Source organism: Talaromyces stipitatus, genomic scaffold, assembly GCF_000003125.1.
Source record: "Talaromyces stipitatus ATCC 10500 scf_1105507295523 genomic scaffold, whole genome shotgun sequence".
Taxonomy (NCBI): domain Eukaryota; kingdom Fungi; phylum Ascomycota; class Eurotiomycetes; order Eurotiales; family Trichocomaceae; genus Talaromyces; species Talaromyces stipitatus.
In genome coordinates, this window is record NW_002990113.1 from 1,569,781 (window position 1) to 1,582,614 (window position 12,834).

General features: G+C 45.0%; 6 protein-coding genes across 7 annotated transcripts, besides 1 other annotated feature; 3 read left to right on the forward strand and 3 right to left on the reverse strand.

Annotated features, from left to right (window-relative positions):
* Positions 1 to 295: 295 nt before the first annotated feature.
* On the forward strand, positions 296 to 1,988 carry TSTA_065100 (uncharacterized protein; the record flags this gene model as incomplete). Its single annotated transcript, XM_002340396.1, has 4 exons — positions 296 to 328; positions 413 to 678; positions 709 to 948; positions 998 to 1,988. The coding sequence occupies 4 exons, from the start codon at positions 296 to 298 to the stop codon at positions 1,986 to 1,988; spliced, it is 1,530 nt and encodes a 509-aa protein (XP_002340437.1).
* A 1,392-nt stretch (positions 1,989 to 3,380) lies between these two features.
* On the reverse strand, positions 3,381 to 5,078 carry TSTA_065110 (uncharacterized protein; the record flags this gene model as incomplete). The annotated part of the gene is made up of 4 exons (XM_002340397.1): positions 3,381 to 3,603; positions 3,655 to 4,162; positions 4,292 to 4,479; positions 4,567 to 5,078. 4 exons carry the CDS (start codon positions 5,076 to 5,078, stop codon positions 3,381 to 3,383), a joined length of 1,431 nt encoding a protein of 476 aa, XP_002340438.1.
* Positions 3,549 to 5,075: a mobile genetic element.
* A 384-nt stretch (positions 5,079 to 5,462) lies between the features above and the next one.
* Positions 5,463 to 5,934, forward strand: TSTA_065120 (uncharacterized protein; the record flags this gene model as incomplete). Its single annotated transcript, XM_002340398.1, has 2 exons — positions 5,463 to 5,496; positions 5,543 to 5,934. 2 exons carry the CDS (start codon positions 5,463 to 5,465, stop codon positions 5,932 to 5,934), a joined length of 426 nt encoding a protein of 141 aa, XP_002340439.1.
* A 573-nt stretch (positions 5,935 to 6,507) lies between these two features.
* TSTA_065130 (uncharacterized protein) lies at positions 6,508 to 7,175 on the forward strand (the record flags this gene model as incomplete). The annotated part of the gene is made up of 2 exons (XM_002340399.1): positions 6,508 to 6,546; positions 6,612 to 7,175. The coding sequence occupies 2 exons, from the start codon at positions 6,508 to 6,510 to the stop codon at positions 7,173 to 7,175; spliced, it is 603 nt and encodes a 200-aa protein (XP_002340440.1).
* Positions 7,176 to 7,260: 85 nt separating this feature from the next.
* On the reverse strand, positions 7,261 to 8,303 carry TSTA_065140 (nitrilase, putative; the record flags this gene model as incomplete). Its single annotated transcript, XM_002340400.1, has 2 exons — positions 7,261 to 8,074; positions 8,146 to 8,303. The coding sequence occupies 2 exons, from the start codon at positions 8,301 to 8,303 to the stop codon at positions 7,261 to 7,263; spliced, it is 972 nt and encodes a 323-aa protein (XP_002340441.1).
* Positions 8,304 to 8,793: 490 nt separating this feature from the next.
* TSTA_065150 (choline dehydrogenase, putative) lies at positions 8,794 to 11,602 on the reverse strand. 2 transcript variants are annotated; one of them, XM_002340402.1, is made up of 10 exons: positions 11,398 to 11,602; positions 11,196 to 11,349; positions 10,875 to 11,128; positions 10,782 to 10,825; positions 10,109 to 10,724; positions 9,998 to 10,058; positions 9,659 to 9,944; positions 9,476 to 9,588; positions 9,236 to 9,417; positions 8,794 to 9,158 (listed from the first exon to the last, which is right to left on the reverse strand). In XM_002340402.1, exons 1-8 carry the CDS (start codon positions 11,538 to 11,540, stop codon positions 9,560 to 9,562), a joined length of 1,587 nt encoding a protein of 528 aa, XP_002340443.1. In that variant the 5' UTR covers positions 11,541 to 11,602; the 3' UTR covers positions 8,794 to 9,158; positions 9,236 to 9,417; positions 9,476 to 9,559. The 2 variants fall into 2 exon arrangements, with proteins under 2 accessions (XP_002340443.1, XP_002340442.1); XM_002340401.1 differs by having other exon boundaries at positions 9,476 to 9,601.
* Between the last annotated feature and the right edge of the window lie 1,232 nt (positions 11,603 to 12,834).

Consider the following 12,834-nt stretch of genomic DNA (forward strand, 5'->3'; position numbering starts at 1 on the left):
ATTAGTTAATCTATTGCCACTACTCAATACTCATAAGACAAGAACGCTTACTGATTTAGACACCTAGTCCAAGAAATCAAGTCGACTTTGAGTGAAATCACTTCTCGTCAGGAGGAACAAACTCTAATCCAAGAGCGGCGCGCTCTTGCTGAATGGTTATCCCCATTGAATCCATTTGCCCGACACTTAGAAAACCGAAAGAAGTGGGTTGAAGGCACGGGGATATGGTTGCTTGAGGAGCCCAGATTCCTAGATTGGACCTCAGAATCAGCAAACTCCCAAATACTTAGCTGCTATGGAAATCTGGGAGTTGGAAAACCATAATCTTGTAAGTTACAAGAAATTTTCCTTTCCTGGCTTGACTAACAGTTCTTATAGCTCTCTCGTGGTAGATTATCTTAGAAAAAAACAGTTACCAAGTTCAGATCTAGGTCTTGGATACATCTACTGTGATTATGGAGACCAGAAAGAGCAAACGGTGGAAAACATCCTTGGAGCAATATTGACACAGCTACTAGACTCTCTACATGAAATTCCGAAAGATATTCTAGACTTCTACCACGAGAGACACACCGATTCAAAGAAACCACTGGGCTCGGAGGATGCCGACCATCTCCTCCGAATCATTTGCACAAAATTTAGGAGAGTATATATTTGTCCGGATGCGCTTGACGAATTGTAACAAGGGACTCTGCGAGATCTTTTGAGACACTTACACGACGGGCCTTTATGCATACAAATATTCCTTACCGGTCGTCCTCATGTCCAGGGAGCCGTTAAGGAATTCTTCAAAAGGGAGCAGGATATCACCATTGAAGCTCGCGAGAGCGATATTCGACGTTTCATCGAAAGTGAAATTGGTGGACCCAATGATATTGACCCCAAAGCTATGGATGAATTGCTCAGAAAGGACATTTTTGAAATAATTGTCGACTCGGCTAAAGGAACGTGCGTTTAGCCACGCTCCACATTCTAAGCAGCACTAATGATTAACCAGGTTCCTATTGCCGATATTTCAGATTCGTGTAGTCCTCCAGGCCACAACTTTACGTGACCGTGAAGATGCTTTGAAGAAATTGCTGTCGGGTCTTGACCAGATCTTTGCGGGAACGCTGAGTAGGATAAAACAACAACCGTTTACAGTAGCGGAGCGTGCTATAAAAATTATTGCGTGTATTCATTTATCAAAACCACAAATAGTGCCGATTGGAGGCTGTGTTTGTGGTGTTGCACGCGATGCTTGGGCTCAGGCGCTTCGCAACCTCGATGACTTAGGATTCAACGTTGACTACGTTATATCATCCATGCGGAACCATGCCAGCAATCCGTGTATGTTCGGATTTCTTATTGAACAAGGTGTTATAGCAACGGTATTGAATACTGGGTTGCCGTTGGAGGGATGCAAAGGCAAGCGATTTGTGCAAAGGATATTTACGAAGTTTCCATCCTACGCTTTGAATTCTCCCGAGAACGCTGCCTTTTCCAATCTTCTCTTCGTCCCGAACATCTTTAATTACCCTATACTCGACTGGCTGATGCTAATAATCCAACGACGGCCCCGTATTGACGAAAGTAATGTTAATTCTTTGTCTATGCGAGGAAAAATTACACTGTATCCAATTCAAATCGCTACGGCGAGATATCACAAGGCTTCCGAGGAGGGGTTCTTCAATGCTCTCCCAAAATGGAAAAGGGGCCTTGAGGAATATGAAGTCAATGTCGAATTCATATGGATTACTCTTGACTCAGCTACCACCACAGGCATCCCAGAGAATCTCAAACGTCTACGCGGTCGAGAAATCTCTATGAATCCTAAGTACACATCAAAGAAAATTCACCTTTCCGAAGTCAATCCAAGGCTGTGGAAAGGGTTTGATATCAGGGCTCAAGCGCGTAACAGAGCAAGAAGCGGCAACAGCGAACCAGGAAGCGTTAGCAACGGCAGCGAAGAAGCGAAGAAAGACAGAAATTGTGTAGTGATGGAATAGGCTGTCGGTCGCGATGTCACATCTTGATTTCGCTAGTTCACTATAGTCACCGCATCTACTTGTATCTCTGTGTGCGTTCATATCTAATGGGTTCCTATTATGATCCATTATTTGCGATATTCCATGAGATCACTGCATTTCTGTTCCGCCACGAGACCCAGATGCTCCACGGTGTCGGCGTATCGTCCGCGCGAATTGGCCCCTTGTTCTAGGGAATTCTTCGAATAGAGGCAGCAAGGCAGCACGATACGGCATAAGCGAAAAGGTGGTCCGTTCATCCAATCAAGCAAGAGTCTTGAGGGAAATGAGGAAGCTATCATGCATTCTACTAGCCATCTAACAAAATATGCGAAACATGAGGAAAAGGGAGATGGGTTGGCATGATGGGGTACTGTTTACATTTTGAATGGGGGCATAATCTGATGAGACATGGAAGCACGAAGGAGTAAATTCTACTACGGAGTACAGGCCCTACCGATCGAAAGACCAAAGTTCATGTGCTGGCTGAGACAATAGAACAGCAAAGCCAACCTTAGCAGAGAACGAAGGATAGGAAATATATAACTAAGCATACCGTCTCTAGGACTCTGTGAAATTCCCTTTTCTAGCTACAGTATTCCATGTTATACTAGATCATTTGGTATGCGCACAGTATGCCGATCTATTTGTTGCCAACATTGAATAACAGTTGAAACTGTTGCAGCTCCATTTGTTGCCAGCGCTGCCTGCCACAGGTAGTTTAGTGCCTCCAGAAGAAAGGGCATATCAACACTTCCTAGCGAGGGCTTCTTTCTCTCAAGGACACAAGCATTACTTAATGAGCAATACACAGAAAATTCCTTGCTCCCAACTCTCAAGATGTTACGATATCACATGTCGACATACTGTATGGTATATACATGTTTGATTAGCGGACTTAGTCTCATTGGTCCTGAGAAATCAAGAGGCTGGTAAAATGAAGGGGCTGGGAAGAATATGGCTGACTTTGGAAAAAGAGGGGGTAAATCGACATGGGAAGGTTTAGTCGAATACTATATCAGCAATTCCAGGCTCTGGCGAGAAGTTCCTGGAAAGGCTGGAATGGATAGAAAGATAAAATGATAAAAAAAGGCCAAAACATACAACAGCTGGGATTCGCTGGTGGTCACCCACCCAACTACTAACCAGCCGGCGTGTGGCTTAAGTACGGCTGAGCGGACGGGAAGCCCTGTTTTCCACACCCTATGGTCGTATGTACTCGATTAATTGAAATTAGGGCTTATATAGTCTATAATCTTGCCAAGCCGCCCTTTCAAGACCGCTAACTAGATAGTGCTCACCAGCCACAACGGATTTTCAGCCAAAACGTACTTTTTATTAGGGTTATCCAAAAAATGACATTAATACAACAAACTAAGGTATCGAATCTAGATAGTAAAAGCGAGTTTCAGCTGCTGGAGCATCCGGCTCATTACACTCCTCCAAAAAAGTAAATAAATCGGGTGGGTCGGCGAGTGGTTGTGCCATCTTTTTTGCGGCTTCAATTCGCCTCTTCTCAGCCCGCTCTAGAATCCGCCCTCTTTCCTCAATTTCTCGCGCTTTCCTGTCCTCAATTTCTGTATTGGCATCTCGTACGCTAAGAGTACCACTTATATTCAAGATCTGACCTCAAAATTTGGCTTTATACCTGCGCCGGTTGACGTCTAAGAGCTGGTTGACCTGTTGCTTCATTTGCGCGTGTAATCGAGCGTTAATAAGGCTTCCTTTCATAGCCCGGCGAACACGGCGCTCTAGATTCGGGCTTATATCCTTGATTTGCTCTCTCATCCCATTCAAATCCTTCTCAATCTTTTTAACACAGCGGCCGATTTTACGCGTGTCAAGTGGTGGTGAGGTCGGCTTTGTGGTGGGTGAACTCGGGATGTCTTGCTCATTGCCATCAAAAATTTTCAATATAGGAACGGCGTCAATAACCTCGGAGGCATTAAGCTTATTCATCACAATTTCCGGGTTATATGGATGTATCCCTACATCGCGGAAACCGGCGCGTATGTCCCTTGTTGTAAAGGTTTGCTTGCGAACGGCTGGCAGATGAAAAAGGAAGTCATACTTGTCAAAATCATAGCCTCCAGCACGCGCCTGATTGTTAACGGCCAACCCGTGGTAATGCTTGTAGGCCTGAAAAGCAATATCATCTAATGGCTGAAGGATATGTGTCGCATGAGGCGGAAAACAGTATACAATGATCTTTTGTTCCTTGCAATACTGGATGAAGTCGTATGATAGGTGCGCCGTACAATTATCCATTAAAAGCAATCAATAACCATTTCTCGCGTATTGCCGAGTTGAAATATCAAAATTATGAAGCCATTCGTATATAAGATCGGCATTTAGGAAGCCTTTCTCGGAAAAAGCGACGATATAATCCTCTTCTGGAAGATGGTGATACCATTCCTCCAAGTGATTCTTACCGGCAATAATAACAAGTGGAGGAACCACATTTCCGGCTGGACTTATACTCTCCATTATCGTCAAGTGTTCTCAAGAAGAGGCACTTGCAACTTTTATAGAGGTACAAGGAAATTGAGTGACGACTGACTTCTTTTTTGCCTTGTTCAATGCGAGATCTGGTCTCGTCAAAGTTCCAAATATTTGAAGGTGTAATCTCGATAATAGGAACTTGAATTTCAAGACGATCCAACCAAGTTTGTATGACCCCAAGGTCCTCTGCATCAAGCCGCTTGGGGTCAATCGGTTTTTCTTCAACTCGTTTGTACGTGGAGAGTAGTCGCTTGAGAAATCGATATACCCAATTTTGGGCCAACCGTAGACAGCATTTTTGTACGGATTTGCAGACTGGAGAATGGCATTTGCGCAGCCTACAATCATTCGATTTGTAGGAGGTGCGTCTAAGGGATCTAGATGGTCAATCCACTCTTTTACTGCACGTTCTTGATCATTCGTTAATATGTGATTCGTAGCTGGACGATCCGAAAGTGCACTTTGACCATTGACGCGTGCCAACAAGCGGCGATAAGGAGCGTCAAATTCTCGCGCCAATTTCTTGATTTTTTTTTTGATTTGGATGTTGAATATATGCTTCATAAGCATTTTAATTGCAATTTCCTCATTTTTGTAGATTTCCGGTTCTTTTTGGGGTGTCCTTTGGGCTTCATTTTGACGTGTATAGTAAAAAGTACGTTTTGGCCGAAAATCCGTTTTGGCCAGTAAGCACTATCTAACACTTGGGAGCGGTCTTGAAAGGGCGGCTTGGCACGATTAATACTCCGTAGATAACTAGCCGGTATCATGCTGGCGTATTGTTGGGCATATGACAAGTGAAGCCAATTCCCGGCCACGCTAGTGGGTGGAGTGTCATAAGCAGATAATTTCTCTGTCTTCAACTCTCTCAATTATTGCCATCGGTTGTACGAAATTATTCATGATTCTTGCTCAGTGCTGTAGACAGCTTGGGCGGCCCGTATACTACACAATATGAGGGCTAGCCAAGGTTGTCGGACTTGCAAACGTAAGCTCTCCCCAGACTCAGTGGCCATTTGCTGATAATTGTCTAGGCCGCAAGATCGGCTGTGACAAGCAGTTCCCGGAGTGCTGGAATTGTCTTCGCACAGGTAGACAATGCATGGGATACGGAATTCAGCTCAGGTGGGAGGACCAGTACGATGGAAGACGGAAGGATAGCCGTCTTAAAGTGCCCACAGATGCAGTCTATCTTTCACCTGAATTCAGACAGCTCTACGGGCAACAATTTCTAAATGTTACTGCCAAGGACTTGAAACAATCATTCCGGTCAATGGCTTGGCCTCAGTTGGTTTCTAAGAGAGACTACATAACCGCAACATGTCCGAATCCCCGGAGTCTGTCACCATGGCCTGATATTGCTCACGAAGGCTCGAATTTACTGGAATACTGTAAGAAATTATCCTTCCCTGTCTGCAAAAAGTAAATAGGGCCAGTGATACTCATTTGATACGAATATATCCAGACGAAAAGAGGATTTCCAGCATGATATGCACGATTGACACCAACAATGGCTTCCGGTTAGACTTACTACCTCGCGCCCTTTCACAAACATGCGAAGCCTCCATGGCATTACAAAATGCCATCTTAGCCGTCTCATGCTTCCATCGATTTGGAGCACAAAAAGCATTGCCATTCAAGACAAGAGCGCTTCGCTCTCTCTCTTACTCTCTCGCAGTCAAAGAAACATCAACACACCGGGAAGTCGCCGAAACCCAGCTCGCCGCATCCCTGATGTTATGTGTTTATAGTGTTGGTTACCCCTTGGTCTTCGGTGCTCCTTTACCAAGCAACAGCGGCTAATTGATTTCAGGTATTTGACGAGACGGAAGGAAACTGGCACCTTCACTTGAATGGCGCGAAGAATATCCTTCAGCGCATTTGTAGTACTAGATCGGGCGCCCCAACTTCTAGTTTCATTTATACTTGGTTTCTCTATCATGAAGTGCTTGGAGGTTGCAGTCAATATCGCAGCCAGTTGACAGACAGATCACCCTCGATGTTGTATTCTCTTTCTCCAACATCTGATAAAGCAGAGGTGAGCACCTCCTTGCGCCTTGGATTTACTACACCCAAGATTATATTTCTAACATGATAACAAAGATTATTGGCTCACTGGGCTTCTCCCTGGAGCTGCTTGACGTGATTCATAGAATAAATTTCCTCCGCGATAATTTACCCCGCCGAACATACACTACAGAGTTTGATGATCTGGAGGCCCAGCTGCTACGCTTGACTCAGCATGCAAACATAGAAAAGTTCAGCAAAGACCAGGATCAGATAGCCCGGATCCTAAGCACAGCTGAGTTTTATCGCATAGCCGCCTTGATTTACCTTCTTCGAGTGATTCCTGGGCCTGAGAATGCAAAGCGCAGATCTTCTTACGTGATTCAAGGCTTTGAAGTGTTGAGATCATTGCCTATTTGTACCAGTCCCTGGCCCCTATTCGTTCTGGCTTGTGAGACACAGTCAGATGAACAAAGGATTGAGATTCTACACACTTTAGACCAGATGGATCAGAATCGAAAAATCGGCAACGTTTTTGTCATCAGAAATATCATCGAGACATTATGGAAACAGCAAGATCTTCAAGCTGATGTGGATAACTCGAAGTTCAAGTGGTGGGAAACAGGGGCACTCAACAGCAACACGCCTTGGTTTATCTGACTGGGTATTTGAAAATTCGATGCCATCCTTCCGTGTCTATTCTATACACAGCAAGACCCCAAGTGAAAGAAACGAGCCATTCTCGTCACTTTTTATTCATTGTGGTCACGTGTTTATCTACAGTAGGATTGACCAATAAACTCAAGAGATCTGGTCGAGCATAGTGTCCTACGACATCAATGAACGCCTTGGGCTTATCGATGTCTCGCAGATCAATATCAGCAGTCAAAATTGCCTCTGCTCCAGCATCCACAGGCTCACAGAGTGGTTTCCCATCCGGTCCAAAGATCATGGAGAAACCTCCACCAGGGGTTTTGGTCACCGGGTTGCCCGTCAGGTTGTTCTTTTCAACATTTTCCTCCGTCAAGATCTGCGACGCAACTAACACAAAAGCCTGACCCTCAATGGCGAAGAATTGGCTCGCACGATATGACGCCTCTCCTGTTTCATGATACAGCCAAGCGATCTTTTTGGGATCCGGCATTTCGAATTCAGCGGGCCAGCTCGCTACGTGAATCTGCACTCCCTGGGAGTATTCATAGTATCGCAGTAGCGGTTGCAGATGCTCCCAGCAGTTCAATCCACCGACCTTTCCAAAGGGAGAATCAATAACGCAAGTGAGAGATTCTGCCTGTCCATCCCCCCAGATAGTCCGCTCGATGTGCGTCGGCTTGATCTTTCGACGGTGGTGTACAATCTCACCCGAAGGATCAATAAAAGACTGTGCCATGTACAGGCTCGCTCCGTCGCGTTCACTATACCCTAACACAACCACCATGCCGGCTTTTTTGACCGCGGCTTGAATACGCTTCATCTGAGGCGAGTCTTTCCTCATGGAATTGTTCATGTAGTCGTGAATGATATGCGAATTGTTAATTACCGCCGATGTCCACATGCTCCTAGCCGGCGATCGCATCCATAGTTAGTCGATACGTCCACAATACGCAACAGACTGGGCTATACCACTTACCATGGATACCCGGGAATCCAGACCTCTGGAAATCCCAGGACATTGACGCCATCTGCGGCTGCTTTCTCAATGAGAGAAATCGTCTTGTCGACACTGCCCTCTAGATCCAACCACACAGGCTCAGATTGGACAGCACCAACTCGGACAATTTTAGACATGATTACTGCGGGCGGATTTCGGCAGACTGATTTGATTTATGACTGAATATGCGATGCTTTGAATCGGTCCAGCCTCTTGACAGTCCATATTTATATGCAGACAGGCTCAAATGACCTGCAATATGCCGCTTGAACCTTCCATATTCGCTCAAGATTCATAACACATGTGACTGTCGAATTGATAAGATTTATTGGGTGATATACTCTGAGTTGGCTGATATTATCGGTCATGGACGCCCCACAAAATATGGCACGATCGCAAACTCCTTCCGTTCCCCAGACGGGTTCCTAGCTGCGTACTGACGCTAGTTCTCCATGAAGAATTAAAGCCACCCACAACAGAGATTCAGTTTCAGCACTGATAGTTGGTCTAAACTGCCCCAGGTTCTTGCCTCTAGAAGCTCAGATAAGATTGTGCTAACTATTGCCTAAGAAGGCAACTAGGTGCGAATAGGGTTTCGGACCCTAACCCTATACTTGGAGGTCTCTTGTGTCTCCATGCAATTGCTATTATGAACTATTTGTACTGTTATTGTCCAAAGTATGATGTGAACTTTTGATCGGAAGACTACTACTGAAATTCGACATGAATAGAATATAAAACAGATAGCAGGCAGGGAAACATTCCAACTGGTACTAAGTTTTGTCAATCTGAATATCATCTGAAGTGACTAATATTCGAAAAGAAAAGAAAAACTAAGAGATTCAAATAATCCATCCCTTTCACAGCCGCGCAAGGTTTACAGTCTCCCCTGGTGCATGGTAAGTAGGCACCTTCATGTTCAGTGCTGATCCAGAATAACCCAGGTCTTCAGCCGTCAGCACAGCGACTTTTTCCCCGATAAGAAGAGCAGTCTATTTTCGCATTTATGGATTAGCGCAAACATCTTTCGTTTATAAAGTACAATAGGACGACAGATTGATTGACTTACACTGAAAGTGTTGCAACCGACGTTATCCGGACAAATAGAGAGATCGGCTACCTTCAGTCCCTTGACACCATGAACATTGAGACGTTCATCGACGACTCCATGCTTGACAATGGAGTTTCCTTCCCTGGGTGCCATACTGCAGGTACCAAGGGAATGCCAGGTTGTCTCTACGTGTCGTTGAACTGGGTATTCAACTCGTTAATAACTAATCAATTTGACAAGAGGAGAGCTATTACTCACCCCATTTTTCAATGTGCTTGATGTCTTCTTCACTATACTGAATTTCCGGATGGGTACCTTGTTTGTTAGAGTTAAGATAGTTTTCTACAGGCGACTTGCTTGGTTCGAGAGGACTTGACCATGACCCTATACACATCAGTATTTTCTAGTCTCAACTCGACCAGCAGGGGAATAGATACGCACCATGTTGAATTCCGGCACTAAGGTGATCAGGACCTGCATACGCCTTGGTCGTCTCCAGGTCCATATCGTAGGCTCGAGCCGGCGAATCGTGCGCAAAATGAGGATGCATGCCCGTCACTTCACCAGCATATGCGGCCATTCGACGTGCAGTCTCGCGAGACTTGATATAGCCCCAGACCATGGGCGCCATGTCCCGTTTATCGTTCATGAATCCGGCGTCAAAGTCCGGTGCTTCGTATGGGTCTGCGGACTTGACGTGTATCCAACCCCGAGAAAACGGGTATTCCTGAAAGGGGGTCAGTCCAGATCCCTATTGTTTGGCGATGTGTTGTTACTGACCAAGAAATGGAACATGGTAAAGAATTTGCCCGGCGGCATCAGCATATGATCACCAAACCATCTGTACTATTTAGTTAGGAGATTGACAATTAGACAAAAATGCGATCTTACCCAGAAATCACAGAGTAATGCATGACTGGCTTGTCAGGCTTATGCTTGAAGTAACTGTCCCATCCCCGTTGAAAGTCAGGGGTAGGCCAGCTGCGAATCTGTGCTAGCTCCTCTTCAGTCGGGCGAATCTTCACTCCAGCATCAATACCATTTGTAGCCAGGGGACCGGTCCCTTTGGTATTCCACTCTTCAAAAACTTTCTTCTGGGTCTGCGGATCACCACGAATAAAGTCATCAAATGACTCGGTGTCGGGCTTGGCCCGATAGACAGAAAATGTTAGATAATGGTCTTGAAAATTGAGACCAACACCTGGCAGATCAACCAACGGCTTGATACCTGCGCGACGCAACTTTTCGGGATCACCAATTCCAGACCGCTGCAGGATTAGTGGAGAGCTCATAGTACCCCCGGAGATGATTATTTGTTTGCGAGCACGATAGATTTTGCGTGGAGGCTCGCCGTCTCCAACCCACTTGGTGGGCACAGTCACTACGCCCACTGCCCTGCCATTTTCAATGATAATCTTGTCAACTTTTGTGTTACACTTTAGGTGTAGGTTACTGTGTTTTGCTCGAGTACTGTGGACATATGCATGGGCAGCATCACTTCGACGACCTGTTTAACGGGGTTTATATTAGCTTCCAAGGAGCAGAAGGGTTTAAAAATACTTACCAGTGTCTCGATTGATCCATTTGAGCCAATGCTCAGCACCATGTCTTGGCATCCATTAACATTGCGAATATCTCATAATTGTGTATAACTCACCCAGTGGTAAGATCCTGCAAATCATCCGTCACAGGAATACCTTGCGACTCAGCCGCGCGAAGGAAATCCTGCATAATCGGATACGTATAGTTCCCAAAAGAAACTTTAATGGGACCTTCAAATCCATGGATATCAGGATTGTTGCACGCTCGCTGATAGGTTTCATGTTTTTTCATGAGTGGTAGAAGGTCTTTGGTGGTCCAGCCTTTGGCCTGGAAATCATCGTAGTCGGATGCCGATGCTCGAGTATACATCTATATATATATAGTCATTAGCTCAACTCGTATAGGAGGAAAGCCTTCAGTTGATTAAGGGTTCAACCATAAAGTTAATAGAACTTCCACCTCCAAGGACGTGTGCACAAGGGACAATCGCACGACGTCCATCCAACCACTCCGATGGCCGGGAATAGTAGAAAGAAGCAGTCTTGGAGTCAAGCTTCATGTTACGAGGGTAGATTCCCGGTCGATAAACCCTAATCTCTTGTAAGTACTTGCAAGCACGCTGGATTGGTGTGATCTACCATGGGTTATTCAGATTGTCCTCGCCTGCCTCAATGAGCAAGACCTGGAGATTGTGATCCAGGTTGGCGAGTCGACCAGCTGGCACACAGCCAGTGCTTCCTCCACCACATATAATGACGTCTACTTCTTCTGGAACGGTCATTATGAAGATGAAGACTGGATAAATCAATAATGTACCTGGTTAAAAAGAATTGGAAGTCTGGTGCCAAATGAATATCTGTTTACCGGGGGTTTCGACGTTGCTATATATACCACCCTGTCCACCCGTTGGACAGCGGTGATGACCTCGGGACTCGACCTCAATACCTTGGGACGGTTGAGAGACAAATAGCTCATACTCCGCACAACAGGAATTCCCCTCATTGAATCGGAATATAGTCTTCGGAGACATCATTAATATACATTGATTATGCAGAATGCGGGGGACAGAAGTAATGAGTTCTAAATGCCCAGCATCAAGTGGACGAGACTTTATAGATCCCTGCACATATCGAAAACTAGTAAAGACATGCCAAGAATACAAGGACTTGAAATCTGATATAGCAGTTCTTTTTCTTCTTTTTTCTTGTTTATTTGTCTTTTTGATATATTCGGGACAGCAACTATGTGTGGAAGGCAGCAAACCCTAGAGTCAGAAGTGATCAATGGATATAATGTCTATCAATTTTGCAGAACTAAAGCTAAAAAAATATAGCCGATTCAATATCACCAGCTGTTATAGCTGAATTTAAGGATATGCGGGGACGCCACCCCCGGATGATAGGCGTTTTTATGCGGAGAAGTGAATTTGTAAAAGAGTCCACCCCACTGATAGCATGCAATTTTCCTTTTAGATGGTGTGGATATTGGATGGTAGAAAGGTAGCTATCCGCGCGCTCCCGGCGCTATAGACGACCAAAATCCAATCTTGTAGCCTTTTATAGTTTCATCGTGATGATGGATTTTTGGTGTCTTGTTCTTGTATCAGATAGCTGTCATTTGAGGGATTGGCATAGCCAGCGGAATGAATGGCCTACGTGGTTCTTGAATTTGAGTGATTGAACGGTCAAGGAATGTCTCACTTAAGATACTTTAGTATAACTTGCAGGAAGCATGTCAGACAGTTTACTTCCAGTTCAGAGGTCTCTAACGAATTGGAGCATGTTGTCAGTTAGGATTAACGTTTGGGGTTATAGGTATATCTCGACATTTTATACCTACGTCTCCCCATTCTGACTCCTCATCCCCATCATTCGGTGCTTTCCAGTGGTTGATTTACATTTCATTTCGTTTCCCCCGTTCCCTAACATATAGTATATTATTCCCTCCTTCCAGATTTTCTTTTCCGTGTATGTAATGCTGCAATATCCCCTCTTTCCCCTCATCTACGCCCAGCTGGTGGACTTTTTTATCCGAATATGACTGATGTAGGCACACTGAACAAAGAGAAAACAGAA